Consider the following 25,675-nt stretch of genomic DNA (forward strand, 5'->3'; position numbering starts at 1 on the left):
AGAACTTGGGTACACGGCCATACCTAACTGCCGAGGAGACTGGGAAATGTAGTTTCTGCGTTTGTCCTGGAGGAAAGGAAGACTTAAGGAACCAGTCTCTGCCCCATATAGCTAAAGACTTTCCTTGCATGGTTCCTGATCTTAAATTCAAATGATAAGGGGCAGGGAAGGGCCAGAGATAAGGAGGAAGAGTCTCCTTTGTGTATTTCTAAGTGGCTGGTGTCAAGTGCTGGCCATTAGAGTGGGAAATGTCTGCATTCTGCGTTCCTAACGTATCTGATAATTGCCATTACTCTGTTCTCACAGGGAAATAAATGCTCGACTTGATGCTGTATCTGAAGTTCTCCATTCAGAATCCAGTGTGCTTGGTCACATAGAAAATTATCTACGTAAATTGCCCGACTTAGAGCGAGGCCTCTGTAGCATTTATCACAAAAGAGTAAGTGTGATAGAAATGAAATCTATTAAAACCAATAATATTCTTCACCTTGAGGACATCAGATGTTAAAGAGAAACTCCTTAAGGCTTTATTATTTTACTTTGTAAAATCTTGCAGGTAACATGAGAGAATCCTTAGAAAATTTGCCCAAATTGAGGTTAGTCCAGTTTTTGCATTATAAAAAGTAAAGTTTGCCCACATCTGTTAACTACAGCAACACATGGGTCCCTTCTGTTACAATGTAGAACATTCTTCTGTTTGTCCTCAGACTGTGGACCATCATCAAAATAGGAAATTTAGTTGAGGGGAGGGTATAACTTAGTGGAGAATGCGTGCCTAGCATGCACAAGATCCTGGATTCAATCATCAGTGCCTCCATTAAAAAATAAATTAAATTAAAAAAATTAATTACTCCCCCAATTAAATAAACAAATAAATAAGTAAAAACCAGGAAATTTTCCTAGATTAGCTACTTTTAAAAAGAGAAGCTGTATTTCTTTTGACCATAGAACAGCTTCTTGTTTGACTTAACCAAAGGAAGAGTCTGCTAGTAAAATATTTGTGGTGGTATTAATATGCAGACAAGTTTGGATATTGAAAGTAAGTGAAAAGCATTATTTTTGAGTTTCGTCACTTAAGCTTTACAGTTTAAGTCATAGCCATAGCAAGCGAGATTTTTTCCAAACTTAGAGAAATAATTTCCTTTATCTTCAAAATATATCTAAGATTTTAAAAAGTTATCAGTTAGTTATATTTATAATTGTTAATAAACTTTTTATAGTATTTTACCAAGTGCAGAAGTCATTAACATACATGAGACACTTTTTCCTTGTAAAAACAAAACTTAATGAGATTGAGAAGGTTTATCTTCTTACCTATGGGAAATTATGTTTATTACTGTATATAATGCTACAGCAACTTGCATTGCATTGGCTAAATTGATGATGCTAAGAAGAGGGTTAGTAACTTGTTAGTAAGTGACAGAATTCATATTTAAACCAGAGTCTCTGATTTGGTTTTTAGTAGCTTACATTTTTAGACTCTACCAGTTTTTATATGGTAACAGTTTTGAATACCATTGCATTTTTTTCCTGGTTATCCCCTACTTAAGCAAATTTTATTTTTTTGCCCAAGTGTGAATCCTTGCCAATTTAATAATTTTACTGTAGAACAATTTTTATGTGCACAAACATTAGCTCTGTCCAACATTAGTCTTTTTCTTTTTTTTTTTTTTCCCATATATCTTTACCTTTTTTTAGGACTTTTCCCCCCACAAAGGTTTACTAGAATAATAAGTACTGCTTCTGAGAATACTTGCAGTGCCCAAGAGGAACTTATGTAACTGTTCCATATGCTTTGGCTAAATTTGAAGAGAAAGAACAAGCTGAAATGGGGAAATAATTATCCTTAGGGGAAAAATGTGTGAGTTGGCTATGGGATTGGTGGAGCCTCTTGTACCATTGCTTGGTGCACTGTGTTGTTGTTCTGGTAGCAATAGCAGAGGCTGTCCTGGTAGTTGAAAGTTTTGCAGTTGACTTTTTTGAGGTTACAGAGTGGATGTCATATCATTTATTATTTGGTATCCTTGTCCCAGTGGCTGACAATCAGTGCTTATTTCCCTTCATCAAGCAACAGATTGCCAAACACATTGCCTTCACTACTTGAAAGGATTCACTGGCAGATGTTAGAGATTTTTGTTTTTCTCAAAAGAAAATAGGAGCAAAGCTGAAAAAATTATCAATTGCTAATCAAAAGAGCTGAGTCAGAGTACCCAAGGCATCAAGATGGCATCATCATTCCATGCCACTGTGATTTCTGTTATGTTTTCCTGCTTCTCTGTAAACCAGACTTTGATATTTGCACTTCATAAGGTTTGTGTATTCATAAAAGTCTAAAAACTCTGGTAAATGTCAGAATCTAATTCTTTTTTTTTTAAAAAGTTGAGGTATAATTGATACACAGCTTTAGTTTCAGGTATACAATGTCATGATTTATTTATGTATATGTGGCAAAATGATCACTGCAGTAAGTCTAGTTAAAGTCTAGTTAACATCCTTCACCAGGCATAGTTACAAAGTTTTTTTGTTTTCTCCTGATAAGCGCTTTCAAGACCTACTCTCTTAGCAACTTTCAAATATATAATACAGTATTAGTAACTGTGGTCACCATGCTGTACATTACACCTCTAGGACTTATTTATTTTACAACGGAAGTTTGTACCTTTTGACCACTTTCACACATTTTGCCCACACTCCCTATCCGCCACAACCACTAACCCATGCTCTGTTATCTATGAATTCAGGTTTTTTTGTTTGTTTTAAATTCCACCTGTAAGTGAGATATATGGTATAGAATCTAATTCATTTTGAAAGTAACCAATATGCAGAGCAGGAATGACTTTTAGTTTCAAGCTGTACTTTAGTAAAGGAGCTTATGACTCACTCAGAAGCTATTCCTTATTGCTGTTTTAATGTTTACACAAGAATGTGCCTAAAGATTGTTGAAAAGTGAAGATTAGAAATGATTTGGTAACAGACCAACTTTAGGAAGTCTGAATGCTTTAAACCAAATTTTTACAGATTAGTTAGCTGGCTCTTGGAACACACATCAAACACATGTCTATTCTTTATCATTAAATTACTCTAAGTAAGCTTCTGCTGTATGCACCAAATGGTGAGTGATATCCTGGGTACAGACTGTGCCAATTATGCGAAATTCTCAAAATGGTAAGAAACACTGTTTGGATGTAGTGGAAGTGGTAAGCCTGGGCCATCTGGCTGTGTGGAAAGTGCCCTGGAACAGGGACAAATAGGTATTTTTATGATGATAATAAGAGAGGATACCAAATAGGCTGACTCTGAAATAAAATAAACATTTCTTTTGATAGTAAGACTTCAAATTTAAATCTTAGGAAATAGTGCTAGTCATAGGAATCTGTATTAACTGCTCAATAACTATTTTGTAAGAAAATGATGTATAACTGCTGAGGTTGGTGAATACATGTAAAGGATTGTAGCACTTGATAAATGTTGAAGGGAGAGTGTTTCCAGAGTTTTGTAAGCAAGAATAGTTTCTTAGCGAGACTAGCAGAAGCCCAAAGCCGTGTTTTCAGTAATGGGGCTTAGGCTAGGGTTCTTCCAGCCCTGTGAGGACCCGCTCCTGCTTTTGTGCATGTGTTCTAAAGCTCTTCCACAGAGAAGCTTGCTGCTGGAAATGGGGCTGAACAGGAGTGACTCCAGCAGCAACTGCTTTACTCTTATCCTCCGCTTTCTTGATGCTCCGTTGAGTTGCTTTACTTAAGAAGTTTGACAGCCACCCTGCTATGGGCACTTAGGGCTTGATTGCAGGCACTTCCAGTTTTCACATTGCTTCTGTTGCTGACTTAAACTTTGCATCACACCTGAGCATGAAAAATTAAACCCCTGAATGTGAAAAATTAATCCCTCTCTTGCCTAACAAATTACAGTGATTATAAGAGATTATTATTCAAAAATTCTATTGAAAATGTTTATTTTTAGCTCTTTACTCTTGTTACAATATATCATTAATTGACTCTTGGCCGATTCTAGACTATAAATTATTTCTAGGCTGCGCATTTATACAAATAGTGCAGCTTCCTATGTGTATCTTTCCCTGCAAACAGTGGCCTCTTTGGAGAAGAGGTGCTTTATAATATGACTTCAAACTCAGCTTTTGTTCAGTTGGACCTAACTTCACATTTTTCTGCATAATTTACTTCATTCCTTATAGTTAATAATTGTCTTTCTAAACATGTTGTCAGCACTCACCCATTTTATGTATATCACTATTTATTATGTGGACTTACTCACTCAAGCCTGCATTGTCCTCTCACTTCATGATATTTATTTTCATCAAATAGTCTGTTAATTTCATTTTCCTGAGCCATCTGACCTGATTCATCCTGGACTCGTTGCCCTCTATAATGATTGAATAGCTATTTTCTTAGATTCACTTTATTTCCCTTGAATTGACTCTTCTGTTTCTGTATTCCATGACTTCCTCTTGGTTTATTCCTTCATTCTCTGGAAGCATCCTAAGAAAGGATGTAGATGTTTTGAAACATTGATGTCTGGAAATGTCTTTTTTTTTTTTTTCCTACTTTCACATTTTATTGGTAGGTTGGGTATAAAATTCTAGGCTATAAATTATTTTCCTTCAAAATTTTGTATTCATTGTCTTCTTCAATAGTTTCTACTATAATTGTTAAACAGTCTGAAGTCATACTGCTTCCTGATTCTTTCTGTGACTTTTTTCCCCATTTTTTCTCCCCTTTTGGAAATACAAGATTTTCTCTTTGTCCTCAGTATTTTAAAATTTATGATGATTTGCCATGATGTAGGTTTTTTTTTATTCTTATTTTTTATTAAAGTATAGTCTGTTTACATGGTTAGTTTCAGGTGTACAGCAAAGCGATTCAGTTATACATATACATACATACTACATACATATATGTACATTTTTAGTTTCTTTTCCATTACGGCTCATTACAAGAAATTGAATATAGTTCCCTGTCCTATAGAATAGGTCCTTGCTGCTTATCCACTTCACATATAGTAATGTGTATCCATCAATCCCAAACTGCCAATCTATCCCTCCCCCATTTCCCGTTATGGTAACCACAGTTTGTTTTCTATGTCCGTGAGTCTGTTTCTAGTTTGTAGATAGAATTTGTATCTGTTTTTTCAGATTTCACGTATAAATGTTACCATATTAGTCTTTGTCTGACTTACTTCACTTAATACGATAATCTCTAAATCCATCCATGTTGCTGCAAATGGCATTATTTCATTCATTTTTTATGGCTGAGTTGTATTCCATTGTATATATATATACACCACATTTTCTTTATCCATTCATCTGTTGATGAACATTTAGGTTTGCTTCCATGTCTTGGCTATTGTAAATAATGCTGCTGTGAACACTGGGGTGCATGTATCTCTTCGAATTATAGTTTTCTCAGGATATATGCTGGATCATACGGTAAGTCCATTTTTAGTTTTTTAAGGAACCTCCATACTGTTCTCCATAGTGGCTTCACCAATTTACATTCCCATTAACAGTGTAGGAGGGTTTCCTTTTCTCCACACCCCCTCCAGCATGTATTATTTGTAGACTTTTTAATGGTGGCCATTCTGACTGGTGTGAGGTGATAACCTCATTGTAATTTGGTTTGCATTCCGCTGATAATTAGCTAAATTGATCATCTTTTCATGTGCCTGTTGGCTATCTGGATGTCTTATTTGGAGAAATGTCTATTTAGATCTTCTACCCAATTTTTGATTGGGTTGTTTTGTTTTTTTTCATATTAAGCTGTATGAGCTGTTTGTGTATTTTGGAAATTAGTCCATTGTCGGTCATGTCATTTGCAAATATTTTCTCCCATTCTGTAGGTTGTCTTTTCGTTTTGTTTATGGTTTCCTTTGCAGTGCAAAAGCTTTTATGTTTAATTAGTTCCCATGTGTTTATTTTTGCTTTTATTTCCATTACTCTAGGAGCTGGTTTGAAAAAAAATACTGCTTTGATTTATGTCAAAGAGTGTTCTGCCTTTGTTTTCCTCTAAGAGTTTTATATTTTATAGTATCTTGCCTTACATTTAGGTCTTTAATCCATTTTGAGTTTATTTTTGTGTATGGTATTAGAGGATGCTCTAATTTCAGTCTTTTACAGGTAGCTGTCCAGTTTTCCCAGGACCACTTATTGAAGAGACTGTCTTTTCTCCACTGTATATTCTTGCCTCCTTTGTCACAGATTAATTGACCATAAGCGCTTGGGTTTATTTCTGGACTTTCTGTCCTGTTCCATTGATCTATGTGTCTGTTTTTGTGCCAGGACCATACTATTTTGATTACTGTAGCTTTGTAGTGTAGTATAGTCCGAAGTCAGAGAGCATGATTCCTCCAGCTCTGTTCTTTCTCAAGATTGTTTTGGCTATTCAGGGAATTTTGTGTTTCCATACAAATTTTAAAAGTTTTCTGTACCAGTTCTGTGAAAAATGTCATTGGTAATTTGGTAGGGACTGCATTGAATCTGTATATTGCCTTGGATAGTATGGCCATTTTAACAATATTGATTCACCCAATCCAAGAACATGATGTATCTTTCCATCTGTTTGTGCCACCTTCAGTTTCTTTTGTCAGTATCTTACAGCTTTTGGAGTACAGGTCCTTTGCCTCCTTCGGTAGGTTTATGCCTAGGTATTTTATTCTTTTTGATGTGATCATAAATGGGGTGGATTCCTTAATTTCTTTTTCTGCTATTTCATTGTTAGTGTATAGAAATGCCAGTGATTTCTGTATATTAATTTTGTATCCTGTAACTTTACCGAATTTATTGTTGAGCTCTAGTAATTTTCTGGTAGTGTCTAGGATTTCCTGTATCATGTCATCTGCAAACAGTGACAATTTTACTTCTACTTTTCCAATTTTGATTCCTTTCATTTCTTTTTTTTTCTCTGATTGCTGTGACTCGGACTTCCAAAACTGTATTGGATAAAAGTGCTGAGAGTGGGCAAGTGGGCATCCTTGTCTTCTTCCTGATCTTAGAGGAAATGCTTTCAGCTTTTCACCATTGAGTATGATGTTAGCTGTGGGTTTGTCATATATTGCCTTCATTATGTTGAGGTATTTCCCTCTATGCCCACTTTCTGGAGAGTTTTTATCATAAATAGATGGTGAATTTTATCAAAAGCTTTTTCTGTGTCTATTGAGATAATCATATGATTTTTGTTCTTCAGTTTGTTAGTGTGGTGTATCACATTGATTTGTGGATATTGAAAAATCTTGTATCCCTGGGTTAAATCCCACTTGATCATAGTGTATGATCCTTTTAAGGTATTGTTGGAGTTGATTTACTAGTATTTTGTTGAGGATTTTTGCATCTATATTCATGAGTGATATTGACCTGTAATTTTCTTTCTTTGTGATATATTTGTCTGGTTTTTTGGTATCAGGGTGACAGTGGCCTCATCAGATGAGTTCAGAAGTGTTCCTTCCTCTGAAAGTTTTTGGAATAGTTTCAGAATAGATGTTAACCCTTCTGTAAATGTTTGGTAGAATTCACCTGTGAAGCCATCTGGTCCTGGACTTTTGTTTGTTGGGAGTTTTTAAATTACTGATTCAATTTCATTACTGGTAATTAATCTATTTACATTTTCTGTTTCTTCCTGGTTTAGTCTTGGCAGATTGTACCTTTCTAAGATATTGTCCATTTCTTCTAGGTTGTCCTTTTTTGTTGGCGTATAGTTGCTCATAGTAGCCTCTTATGATCCCTTGTATTTCTGTGGTGTCAGTTGTAACTTTTCCTTTTTCATTTCTGATTTTATTAATTTAGGTCCTCTTTTTCTTGATGATTCTGGCTAAAGGTTTACCAGTTTTGTTTATCCTCCATTGTAATCCATTGTATTGGGCCCTTTTAATCTGGCAACCAAGTTCTGGGAAATTTTTCTGAATTACTTTTTTTGATGATTTCTTTCTTTCTGCAACTCTATTATTTGAGTTGATTGAATCTCTTGGACTGATTATCAAACCTTCTTCTGTATTTTTCATCTCTTTACAGTTTTTCTTTGCGTTCTTAGACATTTTATCACCTTGATCTTCTACCTCTTTTGTTGCATTTTTTATTTCTGCTTTCAAGTTCAATTTCTATGAATTTTGGTTGTTTTCTTGTTCTCTGAAAGTTCTTTTTTAAAAGAAAATAGCATGTCATTCTTATTTCATGATTCTCTGTTTATTTCAATATTCTTATTTCAATATTCTCTGTTTAACTGAGGATATTGTTCAATTTCTTTTTTAGAAGTTTTCTTCTACCTGTATAGGCTCTGTTCTTGCTTGTATTTGTTGGTTGATTGATTGGTTGATTATTTGTTTTAGTTTTTGCATTTCATTAGACTTTTTAATCTGATCATCTTTAAAGAGTGGAGGACTAAAATGCTGATAGCAAAATCTATGTAGTTGAATGTGGTTTGCAAAATAGGGGGTGAACTAGAGTGACCTTGATGGTTCATTTATTGGGAGAATTCCTGCTATATGCTATCGTTAGAATTTTTCCTCTTATGCTTGTGAGATTTCCCCAGGGATTCTTTTGGCCTTCTAAATGGCTGTCAATATTCTGGGAGCTAAATAGGGATAGCCAGGAATCTCAGCTTTCGGTTCGCAATCATTCCTTTAATCCCTTAATTCTGGTGTACACTCATCCTTCACTGTACCTGAAGCTAGTTGAGATACCCATGTTTTACTTTCTCTTGAAAATAAAATTATGCTTGACCCTTAAACAACATGGGTTTGAACTGTTCAGGTCCTCTTACATTCAGAGTTTTTTCATTAAATACGTATTAATAATGCTGCATGATCCATGTTGGTTGAATCCTTGGAGGCAGAACCACAGATACGGAGGGCTGACTATAAAGTCATACTCAGATTTTTTATTGTGTGGAGGGTATGCACCCCTAACCTCCATGTTGTTCAGTGGTCACCTGTAGTCTTCTGTAAGGTAGGAAAATGGTGGTTGCTCGGTGGCATGGCGAGGAATAGGGACTGAGGGATTTAATGGCTGCTGAATTCACTTTCTTTTTTGGGGGGGGGTAGTTAATTAGGTTTATTTATTTATTTAATTTATTTTATCTTTTTAAGCAGGTACTAGGGATTGAACCTAGGACCTCATGCATGCTGAGCATGCGCTTTACCATTTGAGCTATACTCTTCCCCCTTGAATTCACTTTCAACCAGTTGTTTTTTCCCCTCCCCAACTCCCCTACCCACAGCTTCCACTTCCAAAGGTAATTTATGCCACCAGTTCCAGAGTCTTTTAGGATTCTTGGTGTAACTCAAATTGGGTCCTAGTTTTCCTCATGATCTGCTTGAGATTCAGATATCCTGAGTCTTCCAAGTCGATTACCACTTGTCCATTTACTTTGTAACTTTGAAGGGGCTGTTGCTATTATTTTTTTCTCCTAATTATTCTTGAGATTTCATTTCTTTCTAAACAATCCTGGACTATAGCTTCAAGATAGAGTGAAATCACATGCATGTGTTGAGTCACTTTCTTTATCCAAAACTTCAAAAAAAAATTATTCATGTCATGTTAGAAAATTACAACAGCATCCAGGGATGTAAAATAAAGTGTAGAAAGTCTCCCTTTACTACCCTCCAGCATATCCAGTACCCGGAGGTAACTGGAGTAAGTTACATGTGTACCTTTCCAGAAATTTTCAATTTACGCGTTTATTTCAGTAGAATAATATATATAATTTAAAGAATCACAAATGAAATTTTACTGTGTAAATACATATATAGTACATAGTGTAAAAATATACTGTGTATATTCAATATATGTTGATATGAAATTCCGTATCAAGCCGTACATCAGTATTTACAGACATCTTAGTTTTTTAACTGTTTTATAGTGTTAAATTGAATGAGTTTTTCCTAATAAGATCTCAGTTGCTAGATATTTGTTTTTTAGTCACTTTTTAATATTATCATCAACACTGCTACTATAAATATTCAAATACACATATTTTTTCACTACTTGTGAAACGTATTTTGTTAAATTCTTAAAAATGCAATTGTTTAGTCAAAGGGTATATGCACTTTTTATTACGAATCTATGACAGATTGCTCTTCAAAAAGGTTAAGCCTTTACTAATAGTATATAAAAATGTCATTTTTCATACCCTGTGTGACTTAGCTATTATCAAACTTTTAAATCTTTGACATTCTGATAAGTGAAAAACACTACCTTGTCATTTTAATTTGCTTTTCATAATTATATGTGAAGCTAATCATATGCTTACTGGACGTTTTTCCCTATGAGCTGCATATTCAGTTTTCTTGGCCATTATTCTTTGGATTATTCACCTTTCATATGTCAATTTGCAAAACCTCATTATACGAGGGAGAATTTTGCCCTTTATCGCTCTATCTGTATTTTGCAGCTATTTCCCCAGAGTTGTTCTTTTTTGTTTGTGACATTGTTTACTGTATTTTTTGTTATATGGTCAATTTTTGTTATATGGTCAATGTTTTAAATTTTAAAATACCAAGCAAGTATTGGCTTTCCTATCCCTGACTCAGGTTATTTTCTTTATAGCTTTAAACTATTATTTTATAAAATGTTTAAACTACTGATTTAACATTTAGGAGGTATCAACAGTATTTGATTTCAATTAACTAATTTATACAATACATTAAAATTTTCTTTTATTCTGATTCTAACTTTAAAAGGACCACTGACTAAACTTCATTTTCATGTATCTTATGCTATTTAGGTAAAAAAATATTTCTATTTTCAGTGTTCTACCCAAGAGTTCTTCCTGATTGTCAAAACTCTGTATTACCTGAAGTCAGAATTTCAAACATTGGTACCTGCTGTTAATTCCTTTGTTCAGTCAGAGTTGCTCCAATCAGTTATTTTAGAAATTCCCGAACTCCTCAGTCCAGTGGACCGTTACTTAAAGATACTTAATGAACAAGCTGCCAAGTAAGTAGCAGATTCTTAGTTCTTTTCTAGCGGTGAAAGTAATGTATTTGCCATTTGATGTGTAGATGGTTAAGCTTCCCTAGAAGTAATGGGAGAAGTTGCATGTAAAAGTACAAATATGATTGGATACTAGAGGCTCTATATTATAGCTGGAAAAAACACTTTGCTGCCTAAAATTCAGGCAGTTCTGTCATGCAGAACAAATGTAGGACTTCTCCAGGTGTCAGGTGATGAAAAGATAAAATCCAGGCTGAGCAAACAGTAGCAGTTTATTAATCTAAAAACAGATGGCAGATGGCATCTTATGCTTATTTGCTAGATGTCTAGAGATGATCTGCTTTATATTCAGAAACTACAGAAGCAAAGGTATCCGTTTAGAGGTAGTCATTTTTTCACAATTCATCACACAAAGAACTCTATATATAAGAAAAAAGATTTGACAGTATTTACATTGTGTTTATTTTCTGAATAAACTACAAATATTTAATTTCATCTCTTGGTTTCACCGTGAGACTCACGAACTTGAAAAACAAAAATGATGTTTTGGGAAATTTTGTCTCTCTTCAAAGATATTAAGAAACTGACCCATAAATATTTAGTTAACGAGCTGAGATTACAACCTTGTTTTCCTGACTTCCCACCCTTTGGTCTTTCATTATGCTATGAAAAAGAATTGATAATTGATATAAGTAATGTGGTTCAATATATGTATTTGCATTTTTTCATTTTTTTAGGTCTGGGGATAAAACTGAATTATTCAGTGACCTTTCTGATTTCCCTTTAATAAAAAAGAGAAAGGATGAAATTCAAGAAGTTACTTATAAGATCCAAATACATTTGCAAGAAATACGAAAAATACTCAAAAACCCTTCTGCACAATATGTGACAGTCTCAGGACAGGAGGTAATGTCAAACACACTTTTATTTTGTGTTAGTTTTCCTCAAGTAGGGAAGTGATTTTAAAATGTAAATCAAAATCTGAGGATAGGATGAAAGGTTGTTTTTTTTGTTGTGGGTGTTTTTTGTTGTTGTTGTTTTTTTCAGATTTTCTATTTTGTTCCTTAGGAATATGTTGTAATAGCTTGTTTTGATAAGAATTTTCCTTTAATAACAGCATTTTGTTTGCTCATTTACTTCATACTTTAGTCTCTGGGTGAAATCATGCATCTTAATGTTACATGTGTTTTAATATTACTTATTGAAATTATGTTATAGAAATGCTTGACTATTATAAATAATAACTTTATAGAGTTCATTTACCCTAAATCCAGGAGAGAGAAGTAAGTCTTTGATTCCTGGCCTACAGATGATGAAATGATACAAAGTAAACAACCTACATTAATTAGATCATGAAGTGATTAAATGGCAAGGCTTCCTTCTGAAGGAATGTATCTACTAAAAAAAACAAAAACAAAAAACAAAAACAAAAAAAAACCCCAAAACTTTGTATGTATGTAGTGAAAACCTACATTTAGTGAGCCTTGCATAATATTATGGTGCTGTCTAGAATGTAGTTTTTGTTATGTGTACTTCTGTTTAAAGTTTGATATTAATATCTGAATGAGAACCAAGAAGAAGTACACTTTTTTTTAAGTGTGGTTGAGTACTTGAGGCATTGCATCGTATGGCTGATAAAGTATAGATTCCAACTGAGAGAAAGGCTTAATTTCAAATCAGTTTTTAAAATACTTAGATCACTTTATCTGTTTAGCCAGCAGTGTTGATTTATATGATTATTTGAAATAAGAAAGTCTACATTAAATTATAATCTTTTTAGAAATGTATATTAATTTAATGGACCATTGGTTAAGTTAGCCTGTCTTCTGGACTTAAGATGTTATTTATACTCAGGCTGAGACTTCATAATGCATTCCATATAGTGCTCTATATAACAGAAAAATGATTTTACAATATCTGTACTTCTCAGCCCTCCCTGAACAGGCAAATACCAAATATCTCTTGGTTTCATTATGCAATTATGACTGTGAGAAGTGACCTCAGCACCACTGTTCTGGTCTACTTGTTGAAAATGAAATGATCAAAATTGCTTAATACATTAATAAAAGATGTGTAGTAGAAAAGTGGTTACCTGGTATTACAGTGGGGAAAGCTGAGTGTACATGCTGTAATAATAGTCATATAGTTACCATTTAGCAAACACTTATTAAGTTTGGAATGGTGCTAAGTGCTTTACATATATTATTGAATCCTTGTAACAGGCATATATTATTGAATCCATGTAACAATACAGAAAGGGGTTTTTCCAGTTTTGCAGGAAGGAAAACTGAGGCTTAGGGTAGTAAGATAAATTACCCAAGTTAGAAAAAACTCAGTTCCAGCCTAGGTCAGCCTGACTCCAATCCTTATACCATGTCATTATTTCACTCTACACGAGGAATTATCAACATCACAGATTTTATTTAATAAAATCCAGAGATTTTAGATACTATTCAAACTAAAACACTAAAATAAAGCTTAGAAAGAGAGCCCCGAATTCAGTTGGCAGCTTTAAAGTAAAAATGGAGAAAACTGATTAGGAATTCCTAAGGGATAGTAGATTAGTTATTCTTTACCCATATAGCAGAGATGTTTAAGAAAATGCACAGCATGGAAATCAAGTAATTGGATTACAGAGGATTAGCAAGGAAGATAAATTATCTTTTTATTCTTAATCCGTACTAGGTAAAGGTGATGAATTTGAGGCAAGAAATTTCTTAGTTTTTAACAAAAGGTGTCTTGTTAGTTTTCTAAAACCTCTAGAATCTTAATAGTACATCAGTACAGAATCGCTTTTATAACATTTTTTGAGGAATTAGTGATTCTAATCAAACACCACATGAATTCTTAATAGTCAGCAGTGTTATAATCAAATTCTGTTTATTTATACTGAAGATATCAGCAAATTTAGAGATACTTGAAGATCTAACAACAGACTCTGTCAAACATGATTAACTCTGAGAAGTGAAGAAGAAAGGAAGGAAAACCTTTTGTTTTATATACATGTTTCTTATTTTATACTGTTCTATTCTGTCTGAAATTTTATTTCCATAAATAGAACTTTTGTAATAGATTTTTAAAGACCTGTTATAGCAACCCCATGTGGTACATAGATCTTATTGTTAGTAGTTAAAATAAATAGACTGTCAGGCCAGAGTTACTTTTGGCAACATTCATTTTTTTCCCCTTAGTTCCTAGTTTTTATGTGCTCATTAGAATACTAAGCCTTATTGACTATGGTGAATTATTGTGTCTAACTCTGTACGTATTTGTTTAGAAAGTACTGAAAGAAAGAAAATAATGAAAGCAGAAACTTACATACCTTTACATAGTTAATTCACTGCTTCTGTGACAGTCTCTCTCATGTTTTATGTATAGAGAGAGTTGTCTCTTAACCTTGAAACAAATATGGAATGAACATGGGGTGATATTTGGATTTGGGGCAGCATTGGTTAGTAGTAGTCTTAAGGAAAAGGAAAGAAATATTGGGGGAAAATCGTTAGGAAAACAATAATTAATTCACAACTCGCAGCATATCCACATCTCTGCTTAGCATGTTTAAGACATGGAAAGCATTCTCTGTTAAGTCTTAACATCTACATAAAAAATTTGAGAATTCTTAAGAGAGAATGAGAAAGAAAAGAGGGAAGAGTAGGAATGGGTTAAGTGTGGTCTTGGAGAAAACAGAGAGCAATTTCTGGAGTGAGCTAAGAATTTCAGCAAACTCAGCAATGATACCAGCTCAGTGATCCCACGGGCTGTAGTTTGAGTAACAATATCTGATATTTAACCAAGTTGGAACTGGATCCCAGCAGAAGAATATAAGGGATTGTTAGAATGAATCAAGACAGACCTCTCACGTTAACACCTAAGAAGCAAAGTCACGAACTGACTAAGGGAAATTGCTTTGAGAAGCCTCATAAGATTTCTGAGATACATGTTGATTTCCAAGTTTTGCTGGTTTCCTTTTTCATTAGCAATAAAGTCTCTGAACGAAAGGCCTGTCAGCTCATTCTTAGAATGTTTGTGAAAGGAAATGGAAAATTTTCTATTCCGTAGCTAGTGTAGAACAGAAAAAAAAAAAAAAAACTGCTAATTGATGACAGTTCTAAGGAGAAACACAGGCTGAAAAGAAGAGGACACACAGGACCAGCACCTGAGGAAGTGACCCCTGAGGTTTACCAAGCGGGAGGTCCACGTGGGCTTTCCTGATTCCTAATTTTTCCATTCTATATTGGCTTGTTTGAGGAGCTGTAATGGTTCTTAGAGTAGACTCTGGATACTTGTAGATTGAATGGTTATGGTCCAAACTATTCGCGGTGCTCTGGAGGGCTGTGGCAGTGGCAGCTGATAATTTGTGAGGCATGGATGTGAGTCCAGAGCTGATGTGCTGTGGTGTTACAGGGAAAAACTTGAGTACCCCAGCCTAGCTGGCTGCCCAGAAGCCTCGTTGAGGCAGTTTTAGTTTCTTTTCAAAATTTCCATTATCCCTTAGGCAGTATTTCCTGTGGAGCTCTGTGTTATACGTGTCCTTCCCGCATATTAATGATCAGACGAGATGGGGCGCATTTGGGGTGGCATGGCCACAGACTCAAATATTAATAATCTAATACGGTCTTGAATTTTACTTCTTGCCTTTGGCATAGCTCCTCCATTTTGTAAAAAGACCAATATGTCTTCTCATAGAACATTTCAAAATAATATTTAAGCAGAATTTTTTTTAGCATACTCTTAAAGTGATTTTCTTTCTCATCAATGATAACTTATTTTGTGGATTTTTTCCCTCAGTTGCTTTTTTTTAGCCAAAGGGGAATTTTTAAGACTCTTTACCCTTAACTCTAGCTGGATATGTCAGATTTGAAATTGTGTTAATTTCCTCTCTATACAAGAGGACATTATTAATTACAAAGTCTTTGCTAAGGATGAAAAATCTTGGCATTAACCATTAATTCCTATTATAATTAATGTGAAAGCTACTGTGTTGCTATTAATAGAAAAGTAAATTCAAGAGCCAGGCTGATACTATTAATTATACACACATTATAAATATCTGAAATGTTGTAAACATATGTGAAAAAGCTCCTGTAAGCCATCTTGAAATTAGTGGCAGCCATAGAGCTTCTGGGTTCCATCTCATACAAAAATAAGTCTATTTTCTATTTGCTTATTTCTTTGTTTAAATAAAACATTGAATTTTATTGCAGTAATACAGGAAAGTGAGCAGGAAGAAGGGATGATATACAAGTCATGCTAGAAATGCAAGATATTTTGGAAGTAGTGGTTTCACTGCTTGCTGGCTGATTCAGAGGAGCCGGTAGAGTACAGGTGGATCTATAAAGACATGGTTCATATAAACCAAAATCTAGGGAAAGTAATCATGTGAGGAAGTACCTTCCTCCCTTAATTGCTGAGGAAGTCATTGCTTTTTATGAGGATACTTTTGCAGGACTTAGTTTTCTTGGATAAAAACTGTTATAATAAATCCTCTTCAGTTCAGAATAAGGGATCGACCATATCTCAAGCTTAACATCTTATAATAAAATATTTAAAATTTTTATTTACTTGGAAATTCAGTCTTATTACTGAGTAATAGAATTCTTAAGTTAAGTGGGTACTAACAATTGAAAGAGATCGTTAAAGAAAAATCACTATTCGTAGTATGAATGCAACAATGTTATCAACATTAAAGCACCAAGTTATATCCTTTATTACAGATTTTTTGCTCAATACAAATTATACTTTATCCCAGGTATTGAAACCCTAATTAATAATATTTGGTTGTACATATATGAGCTCTCTCAATAACAATACTGTGTTTACTTTGAATGTTTAGAATAATATTTGCTACACTACTAAGCACAATTTTAAGGAAAATTTTAAAATATAATGATTAATCATTTAAATATCTAACCTTTATTTGTATTCATTTTAGTTCATGATTGAAATAAAGAATTTTGCTGTTTCTTGTATACCAACTGATTGGGTTAAGGTTGGAAGGTAAGTTTAAAAATACATTTTATATATATATATGTATTTTAATTTTGTATAACCTTTTTCTTTCCTTTTTTTTTGTTGGGGGAGGAACATAATTAGGTTTATCCATTTATTTATTTTTATAGGAGGTACTGGGGATTGAACCCAGGACCTCGTGCACATTAAGCATGTGCTCTGCCACTTGGGCTGTACCCTCCCCGCCTTAAAAATACATTGTAGATAGTAACTACTATGTATAAAATGGATAAACAACGAGATCCTACTGTATAGCACAAGGAACTGTATTCAATATTTTATAATGGCCTAAAATGAAAAAGAATATGAAAATATGTATAAACGAATCACTGTGCTGTACACCAGAAATTAACACAACATTATAAATCAGCTATACTTCAATTAAAAAAAAAAAACTCCCACAAAAAATACATTTTTTTTTTATTAACATGAACTATAAAGACATCTGTGTACCTGCATGCTTCTGGACTGATAATAACCACATCCTTGACATGAAAAGCAGTTTTCTCATGGAACTTTTATCCAGAGAAATAATAATCTTAAACCCTTTTTATCATTGATTTTAAAACATTTGTCCAAAGGATATCTTATTTGTATACATTTGTTTTCTTGCTTTGTAAATTACTGTTTTATTCTTAAACCTCAGAGGACACTTTTAACACGTGGAGGGGAAAACTTGCAGAATCTTCAACTATAAGATTAATTTGGTTGTTTGAACTTCTTGATGAATGCTATACCTGACATTTCTTTTAAGAAGCTGACATTTCATTTTCTGCCTCACTGAGCTCTGCATTTCTTTTTTCTTAATGTTTTCCATGGCACTAGCTCTAGTAGTTCTTTACATGTCCTTTTTGTAAGTCGTATCATGAATCAAAACCAAGATTAGAGACCCACATTGAGACTTTGCCTTTTCTCCTTGGTTAAGCATTGATTCTCAAGAAGGGCCTCATTTAAAAAAGTAGTTTTAGAGAAGTATATTTTCTTTTGTGAGTGGCATCCTTTGTGAAATATTTATTACACCTGTTAATATGTTTGCATGAACTTGAGATGAAAATGTTACATTTGCCTAAGATAACAGAAGAGAGACTAGTAGCTGGTAATGGTATCAAGGCTCTGTGTTAAGAATGGAAGAAAATTTTGACATGATACACGAATGTTGTTAATTTGTTATTTTAATTAAAAAAGAAAACTATTATCCATGGCCACTATTAAAGGATCCTGAAGGCATAATCATGGATTCCTTAAGCTCTAATACTATCCTTTTTCCCCCTCTGTGTTAGCAGAGCGGTAATTGAGTTCTAGGTATTGATTTTAGGAGATGTTTTCTCCTTTTGCAGTCATTCTTTATTTTTGTCCTATACTTCAGCTAACGAATGGTAATATGCTTTGTGAAGAGAAATTATAAGAAATCATGTTAGTCTATCAAGAACAGTCACTGAAATGTCTCACTAAATACGTTTTGTCAGAAGAGAAAGCTATGATGAATATGTTTGCATAGAAATCTAGATGACATACTTTAAAAGCAATAAGCAAGACATAAATCAGTACCAGTGTCTTTTGAACAATTCAGTGATGTAAACTGAATGAATAAATAAGATGGTTTGGGGGAAGGTTCATTTTGATTTTTTTATCTGTTGTTTAGCCATCAGAGCCTTGACAGGGATAGGTTTAGCATATCATTAGTCACATTTTGAATGTGAAAGGCTCACTCCTAATCCAGTAATATGTGTAATCCAGTAACTTGCCAAATTAAAGATAATTGTGACAGCACATTACAGGAGTTGGGGTGCAAACAAAGATCAGAGTGCACTCTGTCATCACCTGCCTATCACTCAGCTTTGACCTTTTCCTCTTAAAGGTCTCATCTTAGTAATAACATCAACAGTAATAACCACGACCACCACCGTGGAACAACTCCTAACACTGAGCACTGATAACGTAGATACTCTGCTAAGCACTATCTGATTCATCCTCTCATCAGTACCTATGAAGTAGATAAAATTATTATCCCCTTTGATAGAAGAGGCGAGTGATGTTTAGAGGTCAGTTACATCGGCCCAAAGTCACATAGCTGGCATGTAAGTGGCAGAGTTGGAGCCTTGGTCTGGACTCTCTGACTAGGGACCTATTGAATCCGCCGTTGGGCTCTACAGAGATTGTATGCAAGCCCAGAAGAGGAACACATGGTATTTCTTCCCATCTAGGGTCATGTGAATCTACAGTTGGGTCATGTGAATCTACAGTTAGATCATGAAGAGTTCCTCTTCTTTGACTGCCTCCTGAATTATTACATTGCTGTTCCTTGTAATGCTTTTCTGTTTCCCCACTGAAATAATCTAATCATACAGAAAAGTGCAAATTATAAACAATAATATAACTTTCACCAATGTATCCCACTCCTAGCTTTGTCAGGATTTATTTTGCCATATTTACTTCTGATCTTTTTTTTTAAAGCAAGCATTTTCATTTAGGATAATTTAAAGGAAAAAGCTCTTTGCTTATGAAATAGAAATTCTAAACTTTGTTTTTGCCATATGGATATAATTTGAATTTTAAAAGCTTCCCAAACATAATCTGATGATTTTGATCTCCACATACTTTACTTACAACAAAGATCTTTGGAATTAATAAGGTTCAGGATCATACTTAAAGAATGTTCTCTGTTTAACAGCTATTTACTTTTAAGGTTCGTCAGAATAATAAATAACTTCTTTAGTTTTCTGAAGTGATGGCATTACTGATTTCTTAGTAACCTTGATTTCCTGTTTCTGTTTTTTTCCCTCTTCTAGCACAAAAGCTGTGAGCCGCTTTCACTCTCCTTTTATTGTAGAAAATTACAGACATCTGAATCAACTCCGGGAGCAGCTAGTCCTTGACTGCAATGCCGAATGGCTTGATTTTCTAGAGTGAGTTTACAATGAAAAATATAATCTGATTTTTTGCTGTGAGAAATAGACCGGAAAATCTTTCCATCAAAAAGAAAAGTAGATATTACTACTTGTGACCTGCCATCAAATAGTTGAGTACATGTGTTCTCTGATTTTATTTTTAATCCATTGAAATGTAAGCTCATCTTGGTCTCTGTTGAGGGACCAGATATACTTTATTGTAACTGTACTAACATTTTGGTGCTAAGGATGTCTAGTGGCATCACTTTTAAGTTCCACCTTGGACTTTGTTTAGTTTTCTTATATAAAGGCTTGATAATTTCAGAGTTAGACAAGTTATTCGTTTTTCTTTTTTTAAATTATCTCCATTTAATTTTTTTCTTATATTTTTACATCCTTTGTTTTCCTCCTAACTTTTTAATTTGAAAAATTTTAAATGTGTAGAAAAGTTGCAATGAAGATCTATATACCCTGCACCTAGCTTTATCAGATGTTAATATTTGCCACATTTGTTTTATATCTCTCTCATACACTTTTTATTCTGAACCATTTTAAAGTAAGCTTTGGACATTATAACTCTTCACCCCTAAATACTTAAGCATACATCTTCTAAAAGTAAGGACATTTTGCTGTATAATCTTACCACCATTATCATACCTAAGAAAAATTAGTTAATGTAAGAAATGATGAATTTCCTCTTTCCCCATATTTAAAAAATTCTTTACATGTTGTATTTGGTTATTAAGGTTTTTTTAGTGTATTTGAATCTAGAATAGTCCCCCACTTTTTTTTATTTTTCTATTACGAGATTTTTTTTCCAGCAGGTCCTTGACGTTGTCTCAAAGGCTATTTCATTCTGGATTAATTTAGTCATGTGTTCACATTAACAGGTTTAAGTCTGTGGTGTGCTGGTAAATGGTTAACAGCCAGCTCTCTGGAAGAGTAGTAGCATTTGTTTGATTTCTGTAGTGTAACTACTCCCACCAGTACTGATTGCAAGCTCCTGCTGGACTGGATTGGGAAGAGATGTGCACAATTGACTTTCGTGAGTCTGTAGGAGCCAACTCCAGACCACCACTCATCTAAGCACTTTATATATGTATACATTAGCTCATTATTCCTCACAGGAGTCCTGTGAGTGAAACATTATTGTCATCCCCAATTTACAAATGAGTAAGAGTGAGATGCAGAAATATGAAGTTGCGCACAACAGGGGTAAGGATTGGAGCCCAGGTGTGTCTGGTGGTAGGGTGTGTGCCCCTGGCCATCCAGCTGCAGAGCTGGCCCTGTTAGACTTTCTCTTTAAAAACTTAAACAATACATATTTAGTGACATATTTAGGGAGCTTTATTCCATTTAAAGTAACCAATCTGACAAGTGAAAATAAAGAAACAAAAAAAGGTAACATGTAGCAGTTTTTAAAAGGTAGTGATTTGGTACCATCTCTTTTTGCCCAGAGGAGTTGGAAATTATAAGTTCAGAAAGGGATTCCGATTTACTTATCCTGAATCTTTTGAGGTAATCTGGAGTCAGAGTCTTGAATCTAGGGATGGAAATTTGGTCTGTTCAGTTCCTTTTCCAATTCACTTTCGGTTTCCCATCTTTAGGGTTTTCATGGTCCTTGAGTCTCTGTTTCTCAGACTTTTCCTTTAGTAATATCACTGAGAACATGAGAATTGGACTAAAATTTCTCCTTTCAAGCTTCAAGGGGCCACATTCTAGGGTCTTGGGGTTCAGTGGGGTTGTACCTATTTACTCTCTACACTATATAGTGTACCTGAATTTATAATCCTGGGTGGTTTTCTCCCTGTCATTATTCTGGAATAAAGAAGTTTCAGGTCTCCTAGGCTAAAAATATTGGCATTATCCTTGATTCTTTCTTCCTTTTTGTCCCTTTATATGTTATCAAATTCCTGTTTGTTTTCTCTCTGACAAGTCTCTTTGATTTGCCCCTTTTTCTCCTGTGCTCTCTCGCATCCCACCATTACCTCATGCCGTTCTCACTGGCAGCCCTCTGCCTGGGCTTCTCTCAGATTAACCCAGGAGAGCTCTGCTTTCATCATACCCTGCCTTTGCTGTAGTTGGGAGTTGCTAAGAATGAGCTAACGTTAAATAAAACATCACAGAAGAATATGGTACTCACGACATATTGCTAAGCGAAAAAAAGGATGGAAAGTGTGATGCAGTTCTGTATGTATAAATTCACATACATGCACAGCATACAAATCTTTGTATTTTAAGAGATTAAATATATATGCTATTATTCTTAATATACTTATTGGCCATTTGTATATCTTTGGAGAAATGTGTATGTGTGTGTATGTAAATACATATATATATGATCTTAAATATTAACTGATTAAGCTGGATGATGAGGTTGCTGGAGATTTAACTTGCTTTACAAATATTTGATAGCAAAAGTTTCTGTAATGTACATATATTACTTTCAAAAATAAGAAAAATATATTAAAATTTTTATCTAAATAAAGACTACTGGCTGAAATTTAACTATAACATTTGCAGCAAGAGTCTCAACTTGAGAACAGCATTGTTGGGCACACTATTTTTTGAGGTGCCAGATGGTATGAATGTAATGTCATTTCAAAAATGATTAACCTCAATGAACCTAGCATCAGAGGATTGAATACCATCTATACAAGTGTGTTTGTCTCTTACTGAGACACTAACAGTTGTGCATTAGTCACATTACTTTCAATCAAAATATTGCAAGAAGTCAAACTGTAAGGAAGTGTGTGAATGGAACCCTCTCTCAAAATAGGTGTTTCTTTTGTGTTCTAGAAGATGGGCTATGGATATTGAGTAGTCTCAATTGCAAATTCTTTAAAAATTGAATTATAATACCTTTCATACAGCAGTGCAAGTATTTTAGAAACGCATTTTTAAATATAACATTAAATTGTCTCAGTTTTTATTAACTTCAGATGTCACTGAGCAACACCTGCTGGTAAACTGTCATTACAGCTTTAGAACCACATGTCTTAATAGACTTCCCATGGACCCACCAATATCTTTTGACCAGAGACCAAATCGTAGTTCTTAGGTGAAGTTGTTTGGTGGCTTAGTAATAAAGTTGCATGTTGTTATGACATAAACCCAGCCTATCAGAATGTTATCTGAATTGCCCATTTTTCAGCTTGTCATTTTTCTAAGTATGGATGATCTCTTTGAAATTGGGCAAAGTATAGCAAATAGACAAAGAACAAGAAGTCAAACAAGTCTTCATAGGAGTTGTGATGGTGATGTATAAAGTGTATGAGAGCTTTAAATTTTTATTCACATGCCTTATTTGTATCATTGATATAAGAAAGAACATTGTTGTCCACATCAAAATAATTTCCTTACCTCTCCCTGCCTCTTTTGTCGTTGTGAAACTGAAATGGTACTCACTGAGAGTAATGTCACTTATTTCAGTCTGGAAGTTAGAAGATCATCAGGGACAGTTACCCTCAACGTAAGGGTGCTGGGTGGTGGCAAATTAGGGTCTTAGCAGCCTGAACAGGACCTGAGAAGGAGGGGTGAAAGTAAGAAATAAAGTGCTTTAACACTCAGACCCAGAGAGGCAAGAGTAGAAATATCAACTGTGGCTACTCTCTGGCAAAAGAGAGAGTGTTAGGATAAGAAGACCAAATGGGTCAGAATTAGAATAGGAGCAAAATTGGCCACAGTCCAAGGGGTAAATGAGTGGTCCGATCTAAAATCAAAGCCAGACCAGGAATGACAAGCCCTGATCACTGGGCAGCCACTCAGTAGTGTTAGGTCTCTGCAGCCCGTGGCTTCTTCAAAACTGAGTCATTTTTAAGGTGGGAACTGAGTGCTCCTGTCTGATGCAGGGTCCAGTCTCCTCTGTGTTTGGGATTTTGCACAGACTCTTGACACTGTTAGTAGGATTCATGTTGTTTGTTTTGACGAACTTTAATTCAGGGAAAAATGGGTAAATTGTGTTCATTATACTCTATTCAGACATGGAAGTTTAAATATGCTGTAAATATATTTTTCAGTTCACATGTAGTTAACACAGAAATAAAATTGGATATTTAAAATGTTTCTAGAATCTCAAAAAGTCACTTACATGGACTATCTTATTCTAATATTAATAAAAAAGCAGAAATTATAGGTTCTTGAAAATTCAATACAGTGGTAAAATAGAAATAACTAATCCCATAGTAGCTTAATCGGGATAGCCTTTTCAAGCTGGAAGCACTCTAAAAAACTTCGGGTTTAAGAAAAGCAAATCGGCTAAATCTCAAAGTTTCTGAAACCTGCAGTACAAAATATCTTTAAGAGAAACATTCAGCATAATACTCATGCTGGGGAGATCTTTAACAGGATGTAAGCGATACCTGCGATAAGAAATAATGGGATAGTCTAAGCAAAAAAAAAGGAAACACTTGCATACATTCCTATATTTTTTCTGAATAAGTCTTTCAACAGAAGTCTTCTAAGCTTTTAAATCACCAGCTACCTAATTAGTCAAAGATTTGAGGCAATGACATGTCTTTTTTTAAAAGAAGTCTTCGATTTAATTTCTGTATTAGTTATTAATAAGATAACTGAAGATCACTGGAAAAACGTACTTTTCTTCTTGTTTGCCTTCAACACAATTTATTACAATGTCAACCCTGTGCCAAGGTTATGGGCTAGATGTTGGGGCTACACCGATAGGTAAACCAGATAGACGTGGGATCTACCATGGAGAAGCTTCCAGTCAGTGTGAGAGAGAAATGCTGAAACTGTTATTCCCAGTTTGGATGATGCTGTGGAGAAGCACAAAGGGAAATGATCCATCTGGGTAGTTCATGATGTTATTTAAACTAAATTTGTGTTAATTAGCTCTGAGTTTGAAATGTCATGGTCACGTGAAATGTGCAATAAGGTATTAATAGTAGACATCTTTGTATAGAAACTATTTTAAATATATATAACTCTTTCCAAATGAAACAAACAAAAGCCTCAGTCATCCAATTATTAAACAGAAAAGTAGTTCAATGTAATTTCCACCTTTCCTAACTATGAGGTATGCCTGGTTATTTTGTTTATGCTCATCTTAACTAACAAAGTGATTACTTATTGTACAGCTCTTACAGGTCTGAGAAATCAGTTTGCTAACCTTTTCATCATCATTGCTTCTGTAGGAATTTCAATAAACATTATCAGTGCTTGTGTAAAGCAGTACATCACCTAGCAACTATTGACTGCATTTTCTCCCTGGCCAAGGTCACCAAGCAAGGAGATTACTGCAGGTAATATATTTTTTAAAATTTCTCCCATTTCTCAGTGCTTTAGATCAGATGGCATTATTCAATTAATTTTAGTGTTTTTATTACAGAGTATTAAAATTACTCAATGTGTTGGACTCTTGGTAAAGCTGAATGTCATACACATATAGCTTGATTTAAAATGAACAAATTCCTTTCTTGCTCTATTATTGAGAACCCTGAAAGCAGATATTCACTATGACTAGACAGGTGAATGCTACATATTTCAATTTTTTGGTTTATATGGGTGACATTTTTATAAAGCTCCCTCAGGCTGGAATTTTGCGCTGGTAGCTCTCTGTGGCTCCTGTGGGCATTGCCTCTCTGGTGTCTCTTTTATAAGAATACTAGCCTATTCATGAGGTCTCTGCCCTTAGGACCTAATCACCTCCTTAGGACATAATACTAGCCTGGTTATTTAACAACTGACCTTAAACAAGTTTCATAATCTCTCTGATCTTCAGTTTCTGCATTGACAAAATAATACCTACCTCTTAAAGATGATGTGCAAATTAAATGAGATAAAAACATTATGAAATGTCTAAGCAGGACTAGGCAGATGATACACA

General features: G+C 34.4%; 1 protein-coding gene across 7 annotated transcripts in view; it reads left to right on the forward strand.

The window, feature by feature from the left end:
* MSH3 (mutS homolog 3) overlaps positions 1-25,675 on the forward strand; it is a 137,733-nt gene that overhangs the window by 68,171 nt on the left and 43,887 nt on the right. For all 7 annotated transcript variants that reach the window (XR_012505431.1, XM_045512313.2, XM_045512310.2 and 4 more), the window contains exons 13-18: positions 307-439; positions 10,749-10,936; positions 11,671-11,839; positions 16,866-16,930; positions 19,732-19,848; positions 24,984-25,091. Coding sequence is in view for 6 of the 7 variants with exons in the window: in XM_045512313.2 (XP_045368269.2) it covers positions 307-439; positions 10,749-10,936; positions 11,671-11,839; positions 16,866-16,930; positions 19,732-19,848; positions 24,984-25,091 (780 nt within the window). In the remaining variant the exon portion in view is untranslated. The remainder of the gene's footprint in view (positions 1-306; positions 440-10,748; positions 10,937-11,670; positions 11,840-16,865; positions 16,931-19,731; positions 19,849-24,983; positions 25,092-25,675) is intronic.

This window comes from Camelus bactrianus, chromosome 3 (assembly GCF_048773025.1).
Source record: "Camelus bactrianus isolate YW-2024 breed Bactrian camel chromosome 3, ASM4877302v1, whole genome shotgun sequence".
Taxonomy (NCBI): Eukaryota; Metazoa; Chordata; class Mammalia; order Artiodactyla; family Camelidae; genus Camelus; species Camelus bactrianus.